Source organism: Macaca fascicularis, chromosome 6 (assembly GCF_037993035.2).
Source record: "Macaca fascicularis isolate 582-1 chromosome 6, T2T-MFA8v1.1".
In the NCBI taxonomy this organism is placed as follows: Eukaryota; Metazoa; Chordata; class Mammalia; order Primates; family Cercopithecidae; genus Macaca; species Macaca fascicularis.
The window spans coordinates 144,939,973-144,961,089 of record NC_088380.1 but is presented as its reverse complement, the minus strand read 5'-3'; the positions used below and the strand labels follow the sequence as shown (position 1 = coordinate 144,961,089).

The window sequence follows — 21,117 nt, the reverse complement described above, 5'->3', positions numbered from 1 at the left end:
GATTTTCCTCAGTCTCTGGATACATTCTCCATCCCCGCCCTCACCCCGTACACGTTAACCATGTGACGGGCTCTGTGCTAAACACTTGACGGGCATTTGTCCTCACAGTGCCTTACGCGGCAGGTGCCTCCTCACCCCCATCTCACTGATGAGGAAACGTACTCAGAGAGGGCAGGTGATTTGCTCCAGGCCACAGAGCTGCCCACTAGTAGAGCCAGGATTCCAATCCAGACAGCCTGGCTTCAGAGCCCTCCGGCTGAACCCCAGCTCCTACCAAGAACTCTTCTCTGGGACCCCAGAATGAATCAGATGAAACTCACTTTCACCCTGCAGGGTTCTTCAGTCAAATCGGGTAGGGGAGACAGACATAGGAGCAGGTCACTTAAATTCATCCATTCCACAAGTATTTATCAAACATCATTTCTGCTCTAGGCATTAAAGATACAGAATGGTGAGGAGGGTCCCCCTCTTTGGCAGCTCGTAGCCCAGTGGGGGAGACAGACGTTAAGAAGCACTTGGAGCAGTGTGACACACACTGTCATGGGGGAAGCACAGTGAATGCGGGGGCCCTGATCCAGCCCCCACCCCCTGAAGTGCTTCCCAGGCAGTCAGAGAGCCAACATCCCATTTAAAAAATCATCTCAGGAGGCTGTGAGGGGCATGGGGAGGGCAGATGATGAGACCGGCAGGCACCCATGCAATGGTCCAGGAGAGAGGATGGGGTCTCGATGCATCAGCACCAGCTATCACAGGGGCCCCTGCAGGGGCCTCCTAGGCAGAGACAGAAAGACAGCCAGAAAAGCTGACAACCACGCTGACTGACAAGCTGCCCAGCCCAAAGGAGCATCCATCTCCCTGGGTACAGTGGCAGTAGGGTGGTTGGGAGGCTGATGGAAGGGCCCTGTCATTTTTCCTTCCTCCAACCATCTTCCTATCAACTCCCTCCATATGGGAACCCTGTTTTAAGGCAAAGTCAACATGCGTGAGTGAGAAGGAAGATGGCGCCCAGCACAGGAGAGAGAGCTTCCATCCACGATCACACTGACAACCAGCCATAAGGGCGGGAGGTTCTGCTTCTGTCCCTAGGAACATCCTCAGAAAAGTCTCAGCTGTACTCCTGGCAGAGGCAGCACTTCTCTTCCTAAAAGCAGGCACAGGGAGGGATCTGGAGCTTACAGGATCCAGTTTCCCTCTGGTCCAGTTGCAGAGAGGGCCATCATGGCAGGACACAGCAGTATTTTTTTTTTTTTTTTTTTTTTTTTTGAGACAGAGCCTTGCTCTGTTGCCTAGGCTGGAGTGCAGTGATCTTGGCTCACTGCAAGCTCCGCTTCCTGGGTTCACGCCATTCTCCTGCCTCAGCCTCCCGAGTAGCTGGGACTACAGGCGCCTGCTACCACGCCCGGCTAATTTTTTGTATTTTTAGTAGAGAGGGAGTTTCACCATATTAGCCAGGATGGTCTCAATCTCCTGACCTTGTGATCCGCCCACCTCGGCCTCCCAAAGTGCTGGGATTATAGGTGTGAGCCACTGTGCCTGGCCAACATAACAGTATCTTAAAGCTGACATTGGACTCAGTGTTTTAAAATTTTAATAATAATAATAATTATTATTATTTTTTTTGAGTTGGAGTTTCGCTCTTGTTGCTCAGGCTGGAGTGCAACCGCACGATCTCGGCTCACTGCAACCTCCGCCTCCCAGGTTCAAACAATTCTCCTGCCTCAGCCTCCCAAGTAGCTGGGATTACAGGCATGTGCCACCACGCCCAGCTAATTTTGTATTTTTAGTAGAGATGGGGTTTCTCCGTGTTGGTCAGGCTGGTCTCGAACTCCTGACCTCAGGTGATCCGCCCGCCTTGGCCTCCCAAAGTATTGGGATTACAGGCATGAGCCACGGCGCCTGGCCTAAAATTTTAATAATTAACATTTATTTTTTATTGTAAAATACACAAAAATTTACAATTTGAACCATTTTAAGTTTACAATTCAGTGGCATTAAGTACATTCACACTGTTGTACAACTATCACCACTGTCCTTTTCAGAACTTTCTCATCATCCCAAACAGAAACTCTGCACCCTTTAAATAACTCCCTGTTCCCTCCTCCCCACAATCCCTGCTTTTTTTTTTTTTTTTGAGATGGAGTCTCTCACTCACTCTGTCACCCAGGCTGGAGTGCAGTGGCATGATCTCTGCTCACTTCAATCTCTGCCTCCCAGGCTCAAGCGATTCTCCTGCCTCAGCCTCCCGAGTAGCTGGGTCTACAGGTGTGCACCACAATGCCCAGCTAATTTTGGTATTTTTAGTAGAGATGGGGTTTTGCCGTGTTGGCCAGGCTGGTCTCAAACTCCTGGCCTCAAGTGATCTGCCCGCCTTGGTCTCCCAAGGTGCCGGGATTAAAGGTATGAGCTATCAAGCCCGGCTGCCTGCTAATCTCTATTACAGTTCCTGTCTCTATGGATTTCACTATTCTAGGTATTCATGTAAGCATAATCATACAATATTTGTCCTTTTGTGTCTGGCTTATTTCACCTGCCATAATGTTTTCAGGGCTTATCCATGTTGTAGCATGTGTCAAAATCCCATTCCTTCTTAAGGCTGTCTAATGTTCCATTGCACGTATATACCACATTTTGTTTATCCACTTATCGACTGATGAGCAGAGGGTTGTTCACCTCTTGGTGACTGGGAATAATGCTGCTGTGAACATTGATGTGGAAGTATCTGTTTGTGGACTCAGAGTTCTAATTCATCATAACCTGTAGCTCTCACAGGGGGAATCAAAGTCAGACTTAAGAAGGACCTCATGATTTCTACTACCAGTGACCAAAGTAGCAGCATCTCCCTCTCTGGGTAGCTTTAATATTCAGAGACTCCCCTGCTCCCCCTAGTCACACCCTCTCCAGATGGAGATAATGCCGGGAATGGTTGCCCTGCTGTAGGAAAGAGGCTTTAAGGGCCACCCTGGGGTCAGAGCTCTGGGTGGTTTATTTTTAGGAGCTGGGTGGTGGGGCTTTCATTGTTTTCCCTTGGGCTCTGGTACATTTGCCACCACCCTCCAACCCCAGACCCTGCTTTCTCTTTCTCCTTTCCCTGGCAATATCCAGGCCGTCTCACTTTTTCTCTCCCAGGCTAAATCGAGAGTGTGAAGCTGCTCTTCTTCCCAATTTAGCATTTGAATTAAAGTGAGAACTGAATGTGGCTGGAAAGCTGACTCCCATCTGTGTGTGAGAGAGAGAGAAAAGGAGCACCAGTGAGCGTGGGCACATGCTGGGGCAGCCAGGGCAGGGGCAGCCGATCTGGGCAGCTCCTGTTTAGCGCAGACACTCATTCTCGGGCGTAGGCAACAGCTCAGCTGAGAGACACTGAAGTCTGAAGGTTGCTGTTTTTCCAGGAGGGGAAGATTGCTGCAGGGGCATCATTCTAACATTCCACAAAAATGTGCCAAGTGTTTATCGTGTACCAGGCCCCGTGCTGGAGATGCTGGGCAAACAGTGGGGAGCCAGCTGGGCCCATTGTCTATGCCCCGGCCTTCGGGCTGGTGGGTAAACAGACTGGGAAGCAGGCAAGGGGCACACAGGGCAATGCATGCTGTCAGGGGGAAAGGACAGGTATGTCAGGGGCCTGGAGGGGCATCTGACAACTTGGAGGTGGGGTGGGGGAGTCACTCTGGGCTGAGACTTGAAGCACATACAGGAGCTGACCAGGTGAAGCAGGTGAACAAGGGTGCTACGGGCAGAAGCAAATGTGCATGCAAAGATTTGAGTGGAGTGGGCATCGTGGCTCACACCTGTAATCCCAACACTTTGGGAGGCCGAGGCAGGAGGATCCCTTGAGCTCAGGAGTTTGAGACCAGCCTGGACAACATAGGGCAACCGCTGTCTCTACAAAAAATCATTTTTAAAAACTGGCCAGATGTATGCCATCGACCTCATGCTGAAGTGGGACAACCGTCCAGATGGAAAGCGGGTGATGCAGCTGCAGATCCTGGAGGTGAACTTCAACCCCGACTGCAAGCGAGCCTGCAGGCACCACGCCACCTTCTTCAACGACGTCTTCAGCACCTTGTTTCTGGACCAGCTCAGTGACTGTAATGTCACCTGCCTTGTCTAGGCACTTGCCGTCCCCAAAACCTGAGCTTGGGGCAGGATTCCAACCTCAGTTCTCTGAGCTGCCTCTGCAAAGCCCCCCACACCCCTCCCCACACCGGCTCTGGGCACAGCCTCAGCCCCAGGCGTCTGTCCTCCTGAGCCATCCTCACACTCTGGGAGCACAGCATCCTCCTCCCACCTGTGGGTCAGAGCAGGACAGTGATGGTGTCCCCAGGGCAGAGCGCTGCCCCAGGGCCTGTCCTCACCCCTCACCACCATCCGTGCACTGATGAGTCTCTGGCTTAGCCAAGGGCTTCGTTCCTGGCATGGAGAGTTAGTTTCCAGCTGCTGTGTTTCCGGGGGGTGCTGGGGAAAGGGTTCTGTGGAGCGAGACAAGGTGTCCTCGGGAGCAGGGTTCCACAGGGAAGCGTTTGGGAGCCCTGTGTCACATGGGGCAGGCGGGTTTCTCTTCCAGGGTCTCTGCTCTTATGTATCAGGACAACCCTGGGACGGGTGTGGGGCCCCACACTGTGCCCACAGGGGTCTATGTGACAGGTGCCCAGGAACAGCCTGAGACTACCACCCAGCAAGGTCACCTTATCACCCATCTCCAGCTCACCCAGGACCTTCACCAGCAACCTCCCGCTGAGGTCCTGGCAGGAGGCCGCCACCTTCTGTTACTGTTTCCTTTCCCATTTGTCTTCCCAATCAGTCCCTGTCTTCCCAGTGGTTGCTCTGTTCGCCAGGCACTCTGCGGGGTCCCGCCCTCCTCTGAGATGGGCCAGGATCTTCCGGTGAGGGGGGCCTGGGGCTGGGGCTGATTGTGGATGGCAGAGTGCCAGGCAGAGCGCCAGGCAGAAAAGGATTCCAAGGAGAACTTCAGGTTAAAGTCAGATGCCACCTACCAGGGTCTATAGTCAAAATGTTTGCTTTTTCTTATTTTTTAATGTATGGGAGAAAAATGTAACATTCCAGTTTTCTTTTCTTTTCTTTTTTTTTTTTTTTGAGATAGAGTCTCACTCTGTCGCCCAGGCTGGAGTGCATTGGCACAATCTCGGCTCACTGCAACCTCCGCCTTCTGGGTTCAAGCGATTCTCCTGCCTCAGCCTCCTGAGTAGCTGGGATTACAGGCACGCATCACCACACCCAGCTAATTTTTGTATTTTTAGTAGAGATGGGGTTTCACCATGTTGGTCAGGCTGTTCTCGAACTTCTGATCCGCCCGCCTCGGCCTCCCAAAGTGCTGGGATTACAGGCATGAGCCACCATGCCTGGCCTAGTTCTTTTCTAATTGTGTTTCTGAAATTTGGAGTCAGCTGCCAGCGCTTTTTGTGTGGCTGCAGTGTGCTTGGGCCAGGCTCACGGGCAGTGGGTGGGCCTAACTCCCTAGGCAGGCAGGAGCTACCTCTAGAGCCTGGCAGCATGGGAGGGCAGGGCTAGGCATGGCGGTGTCTCCTCTTTGAAATTAATAACAATCTTTCTTGTAGCAAAGCTGTACCCGATGAGGCCGCCTCCCCTCTCTGTGTTGTCTGGGCCCCTGTTTACAAGCATGCCTTGACCTTCCTTGGGGGAGCTATGCTCTAGCCCCTGGGGGACCTGTTGCAGGGGCAGGGTGGGCCCCTTGCCTTTGGTGGCTCCTGGAGAGCTGTTGACATGCTGTCCTCCTCACTTGGTTCGTGCTGCAATAAAGGCCATCTTATCTCAAAAAAGAAAAAAAAAAAAAGAAAAACTGGCGAGGCGTGGTGGTGTGCGCTTGTGGTTCCAGATACGCGGGAGGCTAAGGTGGGAGGATTGCTTGAGCCCAGGAGGTTGAGGCTGCAGTAAGCCGTGATTGTGCCATTACACTCCAGTGTGGGCAATGAAGCAAGCAAGACCCTGTGTCCCCAGAAAAAAAAAAAAAGATTTGAGGCCAGGCGCGGGGGCTCACGTCTGTAATCCCAGCACTTTGGGAGGCCGAGGCAGGCAGATCATTTGAAGTCAGGAGTTTGAGACCTGCCTGGCCAACATGGTGAAACCCTGACTCTACTAAAAATACAAAATTAGCCAGGCATGATGGCATGCACCTGTAGTTCCAGCTACTCAGAAGGCTGAGGCAGGAGAATCTCTTGAACCCAGGAGGTGGAGGTTGCAGTGAGCTAAGACCATGCCATTGCACTCCAGTCTGGGTGACAGAGCAAGACTCTGTCTCCAAAAAAAAAAAAAAAAATAGATTTGAGCGGTCATGGCTTCTGCAGGGAACTGGTACTGGGTAAGTTGGGCTCCAGAGTTTCAATGACCCTCCTCTCCACCTCTTTGTCCTTCCCACTCCTCCCCTTCTTCCAGGAGAACAAAACCACATGAGAGTGACCTGGGCTCGAGCAGTCTAGGAGCACATGAATGTCCTCTGCTCAGACTCCAAGTAGTCCAGGAGCGGGCAGGGAGGCTGCAGTCTTATTCTGAGTCGGCCACCCAGAAAGCTGGACCTGGCAGGCCCAGGATGGACATGGAACAGAGGAAACGGGATCTCAATCACACCGTGGGAAATTGAGGTATCAGGAAGGGCTTCTACCTGGCTTAGCTTACTCCACCCTTCCGGGGTTGGAGGTGCTGACTGAGTTGATCTCTGGGGGACCCTTCCTTTTCTTAGTTGATGGGACTGAATCATGATTCTGGCTGAGATGGGAATGGGGTGAAGTCTTGGCAAAGAAAGACCCTCTGTTGGCCGAGACGGGAATGAGCTGTCTGGGGGACTATGCATTTCCCTGTCAGGAAAACGACAGGCACAGTTAAGGGATGCTGGTGTAAAACTCACCATTAATATTTCAAGCAGCATTATTTATTGATCACTTTTCTGACTGGGACAAAAGGAGAGGGTAATTCATAGGGGATGCATGGGGTCAACTTGGGAAAAAGGTCAGGGAAAGGTAGGTCATTGAGGAGCCTCACCCCTAGCCCCTGCAAGAATACTATGGGATTCCAGGATTTGGAGACTAGGGAATTTTTTTCTTTCTTTCTTTCTTTCTTTCTTTCTTTCTTTCTTTCTTTCTTTCTTTCTTTCTTTCTTTCTTTCTTTCTTTCTTTCTTTCTTTCCTTCCTTCCTTCCTTCCTTCCTTCTTTCTTTCTTTCTTTCTTTCCTTTTTTTTTTTTTTTTTTTTCTTTTTGAGGTGGAATCTCACACTGTCGCCTGGGCTGGAGTGCAATGGCACAATCTCAGCTCACTGCAACCTCTTGCCTCCCGGGTTCAAGCAATTCTCCTGCCTCAGCCTCTGAGTAGCTGGGACTACAGGTGTCCGCCACCACGCCACATCTGGCCTGACTTTGTCTTTTTCAACTCCACAGTACCCCAGATGAAAATACAGAAGGGGCAGGGGGCATCTGGAACAGTCCTGGGACTGCCACTGTGGCCATCAGGGAGATCATATCCAGGAAATGCTGCAGCTATATGAGCTTCCCTCCCTCTGGACCCAACTTCTCCTTCCTACCTCCACGCCCCAGTTCCCCACCCCTTGCTGCCTCAGGGGTCCCTCTCCCCTCTTGACTCTGAAATCAGCTCCAGCAGCCTCTCTAGATGCCATTTCAGAAGCCCAGGTTGGGGCCAGGTGCAGTGACTCACGCCTTTAATCCCAGCACTTTGGGAGGTGGGAGGATCACTGGAAGCCAGGAGTTTGAGACCAGCCTGGCCAACATGGCAAAACCCCATCTTTATTAAAAAGGAAAAAAAAGGCAAAAAATTAGCCAGGCATGGTGGCCTGTGCCTGTAATCCCAACTACTTGGGAGACTGAGGCAAGAGAATAGCTAGAACTCGGGAGGCGGAGGTTGTAGTGAGCTGAGATCATGCCACGGCACTCCAGCCTGGGCGACAGAGCAATACTCTGTCTCCAAAAGAAAAAAAAAAAGAATCATCCCAGGGTGAGCTTGGCAATTTCTGTTTGGGGGAGGGTGCTGGAACCTCACTGAAAGTGGGGGTCCTCTTCTAGGTCTGACCATCTCCTGGGGCAGTAGGTGTGCACACAGACTGGGCTTAGGGGAAGACTGCTGGAGAACCCACAGCTGTCCTGTTCACCCACAAGGATGCTTTCTTCATGAACCTCCAGCTCCAGGGAGCAGAGGATGAGGCACTCTGCTCACCAAACCTTGAGCCTACTGGCGGCGGGAGAGGGTTTTCCGCGGGGCCAGGGATTCCCACATAGGGAGGCAGCTGCGCCACCTAGTGGACTTTTCCATCCTCGCAGGCATCCCTCCCACCCTTCGCCGCCTGCAGCCTGGATATGGCACAGCTTCAGGCAAGACACACACAGAAGCCGCTGTCCGGTAAGGACAGGAGATGCCCTCCTCCTCCAGATAGACCTGACCCAGCTCAGAGAGGGAAAAACTGGGGGGATGTGGGAGGGGGGTGATCGTGTACTGGCGGAAATTGAAGATAGTGGGGAAGCTAAGAGGGGCTTTGGGCCTGCAAACAGCCTCTCCCTGTCATTCTGGATGCTACAGGTATGGGGACCATGGCTCAGAGCCCCCAAAACCCCTCCCTCCTGTGCCCGCCCTGCCTCCCTCCAGGCCAAGCAAAGCTGGGCTCAGCTCTGCCGATCAAGGGAGAGCTGGCAGAGGCTGGATGGAGCTGCCGGCTTTCCTCTGACGTCACAGCCTGGAAATCCCATTTTAAGCAGGTTCTCCGGGTGTAGGGCACCCACAAGAAAGGGAGGGGGAGCCAGCTGAAGAAGCTAGAGACCTGAGGCTGTTATAACCAGGAACCTCAGGCCTGGAGGGCGATCCAAGGAGGCCTGGGCATGGGACCCAGCGCTCGCCTGCCCCAGTCCCTACCCAAAGCTAATACCTCTCAAAGGCCCCTGGAGACCCAGGCAGTGATCAAGCACCTTCCACAGAGCGCTGGCCATACACCTATTTCTGACATCTCTTTCCCACTACCCTGGCTTGGAGAGATCTACGGAGGCAGAGGGGAGAGGGGGAAGGGGAGATTTTCCCAGGGAATGAGGGGACAGCAAGGGGTCACCTAGGCCCAGATGTGTGCCACCAGCCAGCCTCTTTCCCAGGAGCCTTTCCACCCATTCTTCTTGTCACCCTCTAGCTCTCCTCTTCTCTGCACCACAGGGGGCGGGCCCTGTGCCCAGAATTCTAGAAGCCTGAATGTTTCCATAGCAACAAACCAATGCGCTTGGAAATCTGAGCATGTTCCTGTGGACACAGGGGAACCCCTGATGCGCATGGAGAGCTTGACAATGCGGAATCTGGACGTCACCTGTCTAGCCACCAGTCACTGTGGATGCGAGCATGCTCCTGAGTGTGAGGCTGTGTGTGTGTGTGATATGCAGCAAATGAGATTTAGGTTAAAGAGCGCCTAACCTGGTTTCCTGGGCATATGGTAGCTGTTAGCGTGGTTCTGCAGCATCTTACCCTCTGGGGATCTTTCTAGAATGAATGCCTCCCCTATATTTTACCATGGTAGCTTCCTCTCCTTTCCGATGGAAAAATGGGCCAAAATTGCTCAGAGGCTGATGGTGAAGGCGATGCCCCTCAGAGGGCTAGTTGACTGGAGGACTCCAAGGAAAGACAAAAGGGACATCTCACATCCCCCACTGTGACCTCACTTCAGGGGGCTCTTGGCTAGCTTGGCACATGCCCTATGCACATACCCTGTGATGCCAGGGAAGGAGGAGGGAAGCCTAGTGTAGGGGCACTTTGCCAAACTTGGGGTCCAGAGCCTGGGTCTAGGTCCTATTCACACCCCCTACCCACCCCATGGCCTGCTTCCTCAATTTTCCTTCCACAGGTTGAGCTATTTCTCTGATCCCTTTTTCCTCCCTTACGGCTCTTTTCCTTTGTCAATCTCTCCTCCATACCTGCCTCTGCTCCTCTGCCAGCCTTTCCCTCCCCCTTGGTTCCAGCTTCCCGGGGGCTCATCCCCAGTCAGTTGTGCTTCTTGGCCCCTGGAGCTCTGGCTCTGCTTCCCAGGGCTCCGACCCCATGCCCTGCAGCTCCCTCCTCCTCCTTTCCTCTAACCTAGCCCAGCAGTTAGGGCTGGACCCCTGCCTTTCCTGGTGTCACAAAGGTTGTGCCTCTTTGTCTCAGCCCTTGGTTCCCTCTCTGTCCCCAGGGCTGGTTTCTCCACAAGCCCTTGTCTTGGCTTCCCCATCTCTGCTTATTCGCTCAATGTGTCTGGCTCAACCCCCTTTGGCATTTTTGGCCTTTCTAGGCACAGTCCCTGAGGCCTGCCCCACAGCTCCATATCTTATCCTGTCCCCACTGGGGGCCTCACTGGGATCTTTGTCCCCCAGAGCCTACACCTAGCACTTTTTGTTGGATACCAGAAGGTCCACTGAACACTTGGGGTAAGATTCTGAGGGATAAGACCGTCCTTGGGGTTGGGGCCCCTGACCCTTCTTAGGCCTCTGGTTTTTATTTATTAATTATTATTATTTTTAAAAATAGAGATGTGGTCTGGCACGATGTCTCACGCCTGTAATCCCAGCACTTTGGGAGGCCGATCATTTGAGGTCAGGAGTTCGAGACCAGCCTAGCCAACATGGTGAAACCCAGTCTCTACTAAAAATACAAAAATTAGCTGGGCATGGTGGCGCATGCCTGTAATCCCAGCTACTCGGGAGGCTGAGGCATGAGAATCACTTGAACCCAGGAGGCGGAGGTTGCAGCGAGTCAAGATCACACCACCGCACTCTAGCCTTGGCAATAGAGACTCAGTTTCCAAAAAAAAAAAATAAAAATAAAAATAAAAAAAAATACAGATGTGATTTTCCCATGTTGCCCAGGCTGGTCTCAAAATCCTGGGTTCAAGGATCCTCCTACCTCGGCCTCCCAAAGTGCTGAGATTATAGGTGTGAGCCACCACACCCAGCTAAACCTCTGTTTTTTGTTTTGTTTGAGACAGTCTTGCTCTTTCACCAGGCTGGAGTGCAGTGGTGTAATCTTGGCTCACTGCAATCTCCGCCTCCCACATTCAAGCGATTCCCCTACCTCAGCCTCCCAAGTAGCTGGGACTACAGGTGCACACCACAACGCCTGGCTAATTTTTTTTAGTACAGACGGGGTTTCACCATCTTGGCCAGGATGGTCTTGATCTCCTGACCTCGTGATCTGCCCGCCTCAGCCTCCCAAAGTGCTGGGATTACAGGCGTGAGCCACCGCGCCCGGCCCAGGCCTCTGGTTTTGAGTCCCAAAACCATTTTCCTAGACTGAGCCACCTCAAGCCCATCTCTTAGCTGGGGACCAGAGCTCCTGTGGATCACAGGCTGGCCTCCCGACTCCCCCAGCTGGGTCCTGCTTCACTTGAGGTCCTTCCCACCTGTCAGCTGGTGTGGCAAGAACAAAGCACAGATGCCAAAATAAATGAGGTGCCAGAGTTTGGTTTATTGGCTCATCCAGTGCCAAAGGTCCACTGGGCACCCTCTTCCCAAGGAACCGGGAGCCCCACGGCTCCTGCATTTCTCTTTCTTCTTCATGTGTTCCTCCTGGCCCTGACTGAAGCTGTGGCAGAAGCTGGGGCAGGTGCGAGCAGAGTCTGGGTTCTGCCAGGGGTCTTAGCGCCCAGTCTGCTTGGTATAGGATGGGGACCCTGGACAATAGGGGATGGGCCCCAGGGGCAGAGGAGAGGGACCCACTCAGCAGGGGCCTGTACCAGAGCAGGGGTGGGCCCTGAGGAGCACGGGAGTCCAGCCCAGGGCATGGTGGAAATGGGTGACCTGAAAGGGAGCAAGGTCAAAGGAGCAGGTGAGGGGCCTCCCAGATGCCCGTTCTCTCATGGGCTGGATCCTCTGAGGCTCAGGGTCTAGGAGGGAGGGTTGAGCAGGGAAATGGCCAGTTGACTGTGGGGCTGAGGGTGGGGCTGAGGGTGGGAGGAGGTGACTGCTGGAGGGACAGTCCTTGACCCAAACTCCCCCCAGCCCTAGGCCCAGAAAGACACACGCAAACACACAGCCCTGGACCCCCCTTTTTAATGTGGGAACATGTGGCACTCAGCCCCACCCAATGACCAGGAAAAGAGCCCCCAGCTGCAGCTCTGGCCTGGCCATCCTGGTTGCTGAAGCACACGCCAACCCCGGTCTTCCACCCACAGCTGCACCTGGAGGCCCCACCCAGAGTCCCTGACATCCTCCCCATGTGCTCCCTTCCCCCCACGTGTTTTCAGGCCCGTCCTTGGTCCATCTGGGCTAGGACTGCCCCCTCCCTGCTCCCAAACCAAGGCGAGCAGTGGAGACATGATAGGACCTCTGAGAAGCGGATGGCTATGGGCTTCAGCAAGGCACTGGGTGGGCGGGGCGGGGCAGGGCGGGGCTGCAGCGGAACAGCAGTGGAGGCTGAGGGGTCCCCACCTCCTTAGGTGGCTCAGTCCTCAGCCTCTGGTCCACCCTTTACCCTCAACCCCCACAGCTGGGCCTCCCTCCTCTTTTCCAAGCCCCTTCCAGTAGAGTGGCCACTGGGCAGGCACGGAAATGGCCATCTGAGGGGCCCAGGGGCCTGAGACACCTAGGCTACTGGCACAGTGTGGAGCAGGGGCTGGGTCCGAGGCCCTTCCTGAGGCTTCATCCTTGCTCTGCAGCCTGCGGGGGTGGAGGGTCTCAAGCTGAGTCGCCCCCGCCAGAAGCCTTCTTCTTGGGCCGGGTCTTCAGTGTCTTGGAAGCCAGTGGCTGTGGAAAGACGGAGGAAGATGGGGCTCAGCTTGGAGCCACCACCCCCTGCCTGTTTCCCCGAGCTCTGGCCAGTGCCCTCACCTCAGCTTTGGGGGCCTTTTTGATGGGTTTGGCCCTCTTGGGAGCTTTGTCTCCCATGTCATCCTCAGAGGCCTCTGTCCGGGAATCTGCCACGTTTGTGCTGGACCTTAGACCCAGGGCAGGGTCATCTCCTGGGTGCAGGGAGAAAAGGAGATGGGGGAATCTTTCCCATCTGGGCTCCTTGGCCTTGCCCTTGGGGCCCCTCCCCAACCTCAGGCCCTGCCTGTACCTAAGTCCTCAATGGTGTCCAGGAGGCTGCCAGGGCCGGGTCGGAGGCGGCCGTCGGGCCCCTGCAGGGGCAGTGCATCCTCGTCCCGAATCAGGGTCAGGTCCTGCATGCTGAAGCTGCGGAGCTTCTCTGACAGCACCCCCTGGCCCTAGGGTCACCACCACGCACCGGGAGAGCCGGGGAAAGGGGCGGGGTGGAGATAGCGGTCACCATGGTGCTGGCAGCAGCCCAGGCTCGGTGCCCTCCCCACACCGTCTTCACCCAGTCCCACACAGACAGAGCTGAGGGCTGGGGCAGGACCACACTTCGCCTCCGGACAGATGCGGAAATGGCTGGACGATGAAAGTGACTTGGCCAGATAGGGGTAGAGCCTGGACTGGAACCTCCAGCTGCACGAGCCCAGAGTCTCTACAGCCCTGAGCACAGGGTGGACGCAAGGGGCCTGGCCAGGGCCCTTTGTACAAGGCGGGGCCCTGGGAATCCGAGCCTGCCCCCATCTCACCTTGGCAGCAGCTGTGACTGCGGCATTAGCGGCCAGGTTCAGGCCCCTCTTGCCCACCCTCATCATGGTCTCATAGCTCTTGTCTCGGGCCTGCGTGATGTACTCGTCGATCTCCTATGGCATTGGAGGGGAAGGGAGAAGAGGAGAGCTGGGCGCTGCTGTCGAGGCCCTGCCCTATCCTTGTTCACCCCTGGACAGAGGCCCCTGCCTGCTCCAGGAGGCCACGGCAGCCCTGTCAGGTCACTTCGGGCTCTGGGCCCCACAGGGAGGGCCAGTCTGTATGAGGCTACAGGCTCTGGGCTGCCTTGGCTTGGGGCAGGCTGGGAGGTAAGCTGAGAGTGGGGGCAAACCTTCTCCTTGTTGGACAGTGTTGGGTGCACGAACTTGCGGTAGAGCACACTGGAGCCCTTGGTGTATGGGGACAGCAGCCATATCACGAAGGCGATCTTCAGTTCAAAGTAGAAGGGGAACCTGTTGGGACAGGGGCAAGCGCGGAGTACAGGGCAGGGAGTCGGGAGGTGCCCTGTGTCTAGCAGCACCGGTCCTGTGTGTGATAGCCCCTCACTCTGAGTGCTCTGGGGTCCCCATGAGGCTCATGGGACTGCTCCTTTCTTTCTTTTTTTTTTTTTTTGAGATGCAGTCTGGTTCTGTGGCCCAGGCTGGAGTACAGTGGCATGAGCTCACTGCAAGCTCCGCCTCCCAGGTTCACGCCATTCTCCTGACTCAGCCTCCCGAGTAGCTGGGACTACAGGCGCCCGCCACCTTGCCTGGCTAATTTTTCTATTTTTAGTAGAGTCAGGGTTTCACCGTGTTAGCCAGGATGATCTCGATCTCCTGACCTTGTGATCTGCCCACCTCGGCCTCCCAAAGTGCTGGGATTACAGGCGTGAGCCACCGCGCCCGGCCCGGACTGCTCCTTTCTAATCCAAAAGCATCTGGGGGGCTCAGCTGAGGCTCCAGACAGGAAGGTAAGCAGTGACTCTAGAAGGAATTTCCCCCAGCAGCGACTCTCCTTGCCTCATCCTCTCCCCAAGCCCCAGCCCTCTCCCTCCTAGAGAAAACCCCCTTCCTCTGCCCTAGGGTCAACACCAAGGGAAACTCTCGACCTTGCGACCTTGCTCTCGACTGTGCAGGCCCACGCCTGAGTCTTCACCCCTTCCTTTCCTGCCCTCCCTATCATTGAGAGGCCTGGGGCTTCTCTAGCTTGCTGGGGAACCTCCTGCCTCGCCGTGACACGCCCCTCACTTTTCAGGATTGCCCTTCAGTCCCCATAGCGCCTTCTCCTCTGGTCACAAACTCCTTCAGGTCACCTACGTCCTCACAAAGCCCTCATCAAAACTCTCTATTTTGCTGTGTCAAGACACATGTATTGGCCTGGCACAGTGGCCTGTAATCTCCCAGCACTTTGGGAACCAAGGTGGGAGGATCATCTAAGCCCAGGAGTTCGAGACCAGCTTGACAACACAGCAAAACCCCATCTCTACAAAAAATAAAAAAGAAGCCAGGTGTGGTGGCATGTGCCTGTGGTCCCAGCTACTCAGGAGGTTGAGGTGGGAAGATCACTTGAGCCCAGGAGGTCGAGGCTGCAGTAAGCCGAGATCACACCACTGCACTCCAACCTGAATGACAGAGTGAGATTCTACCTCAGAAAAAGAAAAAAAGGCATCTGTATTCACTACTGTCAATTTTTTTTTTTTTTTTTTTTTTTTTTTTTTTTTTTTTTTTTTTTTTACCTCACTACCCTTGCTCTACTCTCAATTTTTTTTTTTTTTTTTTTTTTTCTGAGACACAGTCTCGTTTTTGTTGCTCAGGCTGGAGTGCAGTGGCATGATCTTGGCTCACCACAACCTCCGCCTCCTGGGTTCAAGCAATTCTCCTGCCTCAGCCTCCCGAGTAGCTGGGATTACAGGCATGCGCCACCATGCCCGGCTAATTTAGTATTTTTAGTAGAGACGGGGTTTCACCATGTTGGTCAGGCTGGTCTCGAACTCCTGACCTCAGGTGATCTGCCCGCCTCGGCCTCCCAAAGTGCTGGGATTAAGGCATGAGCCACCGCACCTGGCCAATTTTTTTTTTTTTTTTAATAGACAGGTCTTGCTATGTTGCCCAGGCTGATCTCAAACTCTTAGCCTCAAGCGACCCTCCTGCCTTGGCTTCCCAAAGTGCTAGGATTACAAGCAGACGGTACCACGCCCAGCCTTTACCCTCAAATTTTTTTTTTTTTTGGAGACTGAGTCCTGTCACCAGGCTGGAGTGCAGTGGTGCAATCTCGGCTCACTGCAACCTCCGTCTCCTGGGTTCAAGCGATTCTTCTGTCTCAGCCTCCCAAGTAGCTGGGATTACAAGCACACGCCATAACGCCTAGCTAATTTTTGTATTTTTAGTAGAGACGGGGTTTCACCATGTTAGCCAGGATGGTCTTGATCTCCTGACCTCGTGATCTGCCTGCCTCGGCCTCCCAAAGTGCTGGGATTACAGGCGTGAGCCACTGTGCCTGGCCTTTACCCTCAATTTTTAACCCATCTCTCCATCTCTTTCCTCTCCTAAAACTATTTTTCTCAAATGCAAGGGCCTTATCTCTACATGTAATGATCTCTTGTCCTCTCCCCCTTGGTAACATTCTCTTCTCTTGAGTTCTGATGAACTGTATTATTAGTTCTCTCTTCCAAGAGGTATCTGATCATTCAGTAAACGTTTTTGAGTTCCTGCTGTGAATGCACAGATGATTAAGACACATTCCCTGTCCTCAAAGTGCTCATAGTAGTCTAGTAGTCTAGTACGACCTGGGAAATGCCTTGGAAATGCAAGTATCCAGTGTTTATAGGAGTGAATCATATGCCTATTTTACAAATAAGGAAACTGAGGCCTCGAGAGCTGTGACCTGCCTAAGGTCATAGGCAGCATGGCAGAAGCAGGTTTCCTGAATTCCACTGAGGTGCTCTGGTTGCCACCAGAAAGAAACGTGGGGGTTATGTTTGTTCTTACTCCCTTTTTTTTTTTTTTTGAGACGGAGTCTCACTCTGTTGCCCAGGCTTGCAATGGCATGATCTCGGCTCACTGCAACCTTCACCTCCTGGGTTCAAGCAGTTCTCCTGCCTCAGCCTCCCTAGTAGCTGGGATTACAGGGGCACTACCACGCCCAGCTAATTTTTTTTGTATTTTTAGTGGAGACAGGGTTTCACCATGTTGGCCAGGCTGGTCTCAAACTCCTGACCTCAAATGATCCACCCAGCTAGGCCTCCCAAAGTGCTGGGATTACAGGTGTGAGCTACCGCACCCAGCTCTTTTTTCTTTTTTAAGAGACAAGGTCTTGCTCTGTCACTCAGGCTGGAGTGCAGTGGCACGATCATAGCTCACAGCAGCCCCCAACTCCTGGGCTCAAGCGATCTTTCTGTCTCAGCTTCCTGAGTAGCTGGGTCTACAGGCACATGCCACCATACCTGGTTAATATAAAAAATTTTTTAGTAGAGATGAGGTCTCACTGTGTTGCCCAGGTTTATCTCAAACTCCTGGCCTCAGGTGATCCACCAGCCTTGGTCCCCCGAAGTGCTGAGATTACAAGCGTGAGCCCCCTTGCCTGGCACTACTATGTCTGTTCTTCTACAGGTCAAGTTAGGCATGAGAGGGGAGATATCAAGGACCCCAAGAAATTGTCAGGAGTGGGAGGAGCTTCACTCCCAGGCCCAATCTTTTGTTTGGCTGGCCGGGTAGAGACAGGCAGAGGCCCTGGGCCCTGAGATGCAGGAGGGGATGCTGGACCTCACCAGGAGAGCACTATATCCGTGAGCGTCTCGGCCGTGGTGAAGAAGGCAAAGACGATCCAGTACATCATCCATTTCACCTGAGGGACAGAGGAAAGCGCTCACTGGGGCATGGGGCTGAGGGGCAGGGACACCCAGGACCCCATCTATGCCTGTGGAACATGCCTGGTTAGAATACCCAGGACCCCACTTCTGCCTGCCAGCCATGTTGGAGGCACTGTGCGGGACATCCAGGGCCCTCCTTTGCTGGTGGGTCTTGTTAGTGGCTGACAGCATTGGTGCAAAGTCACCCCCATCTGTAATAGGACCCAGTGTCCTCCCCTCTCTCTGCCATGTGGGTTGGGTAGGGGGTGAAGGGTCATCCACTCACATATTCCTTCACGTTTTTTGTCTTCACGGCCTTGTAGGAAGAATAGGCTGGGTACAAGGTGCCAAAGATGAGCCTAGGGAGGCAGGCATGGTTACTGGGCCCCTCAGCCAAGGGCAGTGGCCTCTCCCTCCCAGCTCTGCATCAGACCCTGGGTAAATAATGGGAAGAGGGACAGAACTCCCTGCTGGACTGATGAACTCAGGTCAGGGGTTAAGGTCAAAGCAGCATGGAACATGCCCAGCTAGCTAGGGTGATGCGCTTCCCTGCTCCACTATTCAGTTTTTCTCCAGCCCTGGAGGCAGGGAAAGGCCCAGAGGCCAGAGGGTCCAGTGTGGTCCCTTGTGCCATGATCCTTGGTTATGCACAAACATGTCATGGGGACTGGGAGTCAGGTCACTGCCACAGGGTGTCTTCCTTCTTGACCTCATGCCCTTTCACACCCATCTGCCCTTACCCTCTACCTCCCTGTCTCAGAGCCAGGCTCTGCGAGGAAACCTGACACTACCTACCAAGGCACCCTTACCTGGCAGTCAGAGGTACCACTGTGGCCCTGGGGCCCTAGGGAACAAAGGGCATAGGGGCAGGAGGCCCTGAGAGAGGCAAAGAGGCTTATTCCCCCATGTAAACACCACAGGGATGGGGCTCAGGGGAGGGCCCCCGCTGGTGATCCAACTACAGAGTGCAGACAAGACACAGGCTGGGAAAGAAGAGGGCCGATGCCCTTTGGGGCTTGCCCAGGCAAGAGAGAAGCAGCCACCCTGAAGGCCACATGGAGGCGTGAGACCCCTCCATTCCCCCTGTGGTGGATGGGGGAAGAGAAGGAGTCTAGAGGAAACCAGGACAGAAGCACTTGGCCAGCCCGGCTGCACCGAATGGGAAGGGAGCAGGGTGGGGCTACCGGTGTCAGTCCACAACGGTGGAGGCCGAGGGGCAGTGTCCTCATTAGGGCAGGGAATAACTCCGAGGCCCACAAGGAGCTCCTGTCAGGCTCAGCCCCTTGACAATGTGTGGGTGCCTCCTGTTTCCACATGGACAGGCGGGATACTTCCAAACTGCCTGGTGCAAGTGGAGTGCGGGGCAGAATCCTCAAGGACAAAGTCTGGGGTCGTGGAGAATGGTGTGAGTTCCCTCCTGGGGCCCGGGGAGGTGCCAGAGACATGGCTCCACAGTGTAGCTGGCAGCCTGGAATGAAGGCCACCGAGCGTCCTCCCCCAGCGGCGTCCACAATCCCAGGCTGAGCACATACATCCCCTCTCCCGGTTACCTCTCACACTTTGTCCTCCGAGCATTTCTGCTTCCCCATACCCAAACTTCCTCCCTAGGGGGCCTAAGGGCATGTGCTCTCGTCCCCAGTCTCCTGACAGTGAGTGGAAGGGAGAGGCCAAGGGGCCTGGTGATGGCTCTGAGCTGCGGAATGATGATGAGGCCCTGCCTTGCTCCACTCTCTTCCATCACCCTGTTCCCTCCCCGAGAGGGACAGGGCCCGGGTCTGAGGACCTCCTCCAGCCCAGACCTGCTAGGTGGGGGAGGGGACGCGCCTGCCTTCCCTTTTAAATCAAGCCGTGCTGCTCAGCCCCTAGGATGGGCGCAGGTGCAAGGACGGTAGAAATAAAAGAGGTTATTAATAAAGAATGTGGGTGAGGTCCCTGGGAAGCCAGGCCTACCACGCTCCCCTAATATTCCCCCCTCCAGTCCTGGGTGCCACATCTCCATGTCTCTGGGGACCCCAAATAAGGACGCAGCGCCTTTAGGTGACTCTGCTGCACCAAGCTTCGGAGAAGTCCACCCGGGCTTTAACAACCCCGCCCTCCATCACAGCCCGCATCACCCCCCTCGCCGCCGCACTCACACCACCAGGCGAGAGATGATCCAGGACACCATGGCGGGGCCGGGCGCGGCGCGGGGCGGGGACCCGGCCCGGCCGAGGATGCAGCTGCCTGAGGCCGAGCGGCGGCGGCGGCGGCGGCAGCAGGAGCCGCAGTAGCAGCAGCAGCCGCTGCAGCAGCCGCCGCGGGGGCAGCGGAGCGCCCAGCGCCGCCGTTAAAGGGGAGGTCCCTGCCGCAGCGGCGGGCCGTGGGCGGCGGCGGCGGCGGCTCTTAAAGGGGAGGCCGGGAGGCCGCGGCGGCGGCGGCGGCGCGCCCCCAGCACCTGCTGTGGCCGGGCATGCGCCTCCGACCCTCAGTGCCCTGCCTTCCTCGAATCGCTTGTTCATCTTTCTTGGGTTTCAAGCCCTAGGCTGTTGTGGAGGTCTCCATGGTTACATCTTGAAATCGACCCCTGCCCACCTCCTGCCCTGCCCACATCAAGCGCTTACTGTGTGCCAGCCCCTGTGCTAAGAGCTTCACTGCGTTGCCAGTGAATTCTCTTGACCACCCTATAAGGCAGGTGCTATAAATGCCCTCATTTTGAAGATAAGGGAATGAGAAGCTTAAGGTTCAATAATCTGTTGAGAGTCACAAAGCCACCAAGTCATGCTGCTAAGATAACCCCAGGAAGCCTACTTTAAACAGGTTACATCCCCAACTGCTGACTAGCAAACTCTCCTCATCACAGGCCCTGGAGACATCCACCTGAGCTCCTGACTCACAGGTACAGCCGCACCTGTTCACCCCACTCCTTCTCACCCCCGTTGAAAGAGGATCTCCCCTGGCCAGATCCGTCTTTTTTTTTTTGAGACAGGGTCTCATTCTGTCGCTCACGCTGGAGTGCAGTGGCACAACCTCAGCACACCTCCTGGGTTTGAGTGATCCTCCCACCTTAGCCTCCCGAGTAGCTGGGACTACAGGCCCAAGCCACAACCAGCTTTTTTTTTTTTTTTGTCAAGACAGGGTTTTGCAATATTGCCCAGGCTGATCTCAAACTCCTGAGCTCAAGCGATCCACCCGCCTCAGCCTCCCAAAGTGCTGGGATCACAGGTGTGAGTCACTGGGCTGCTGGTCTGCTTTTTCACATTGTCAGCTCCTTAGCTTTGCAGGGGAACAGAGCTTTATGCTCTCAATGTGGTTACTGACAACAAAGGGTCAACCTTCTTTTCAAACAGAGGGGCTGGGAGAGGGTTCTGGGGCTCCAGTTCCACCCCCATCAGCAAGCACTAGTGGCAGTGAATGTCCTGATTCTAAAGACATTTATATCCAGAATGTAGGCTAGCCTGCCTCCTGACCTTCAGTAAAGCAACCAACTTCCCACCATCCACCAACCCCCCAGCCCTATTGCTCTCCTTTCCTGTCCCATTTTAAAGCTTCAGCATTCCTCTACCCTTTATGTTGAGGTGTAATCCTTCGGGTGACCACAGCATCAACCTGTGCCCATCCGGGCTGAAAGGACACATTCAGAACTGTGTATTTCAAAGAGTCATGGTCTTATTCAAGCTCAGTATCCTTGAACCACACAATGGTCTATTTCTAACCTGATAAATTATATTTCCAGGTTCAAACACTTTGGAAGATGT

The 21,117-nt window shown here is 54.5% G+C and overlaps 1 protein-coding gene and 1 long non-coding RNA gene across 6 annotated transcripts; one reads left to right on the top strand and one right to left on the bottom strand.

The window, feature by feature from the left end:
• Window positions 1-10,283: 10,283 nt before the first annotated feature.
• Window positions 10,284-10,819, top strand: LOC135971431 (uncharacterized). The gene is made up of 2 exons (XR_010587639.2): window positions 10,284-10,410; window positions 10,511-10,819. It is a non-coding gene; the product is annotated as an uncharacterized lncRNA (long non-coding RNA).
• A 607-nt stretch (window positions 10,820-11,426) lies between these two features.
• Window positions 11,427-20,036, bottom strand: REEP2 (receptor accessory protein 2). 5 transcript variants are annotated; one of them, XM_073994359.1, is made up of 8 exons: window positions 19,519-19,705; window positions 17,670-17,742; window positions 16,979-17,379; window positions 13,889-14,009; window positions 13,539-13,652; window positions 13,037-13,184; window positions 12,808-12,938; window positions 11,427-12,723 (listed from the first exon to the last, which is right to left on the bottom strand). In XM_073994359.1, the coding sequence occupies exons 5-8, from the start codon at window positions 13,602-13,604 to the stop codon at window positions 12,655-12,657; spliced, it is 414 nt and encodes a 137-aa protein (XP_073850460.1). In that variant the 5' UTR covers window positions 13,605-13,652; window positions 13,889-14,009; window positions 16,979-17,379; window positions 17,670-17,742; window positions 19,519-19,705; the 3' UTR covers window positions 11,427-12,654. The 5 variants fall into 5 exon arrangements, 4 of the variants coding, with proteins under 4 accessions (XP_073850460.1, XP_073850461.1, XP_005557965.1 ...); XM_073994360.1 differs by having other exon boundaries at window positions 13,037-13,178; XM_005557908.4 differs by having other exon boundaries at window positions 17,303-17,379.
• Window positions 20,037-21,117: the final 1,081 nt, after the last annotated feature.

What these genes read in the sequence shown, in the direction of transcription:
- REEP2 (XM_005557908.4), bottom strand. Translation starts at nt 19,550, where the DNA reads ATGGTGTCCTGGATCATCTCTCGCCTGGTGGT. An exon ending in CAAAAAACGTGAAGGAATAT is followed by an intron (nt 17,380 to 17,669) that starts GTGAGTGGATGA and finishes TCTGTCCCTCAG; the next exon opens with GTGAAATGGATGATGTACTG. An exon ending in AAAAGGCCCCCAAAGCTGAG is followed by an intron (nt 12,724 to 12,807) that starts GTGAGGGCACTG and finishes GTCTTTCCACAG; the next exon opens with CCACTGGCTTCCAAGACACT.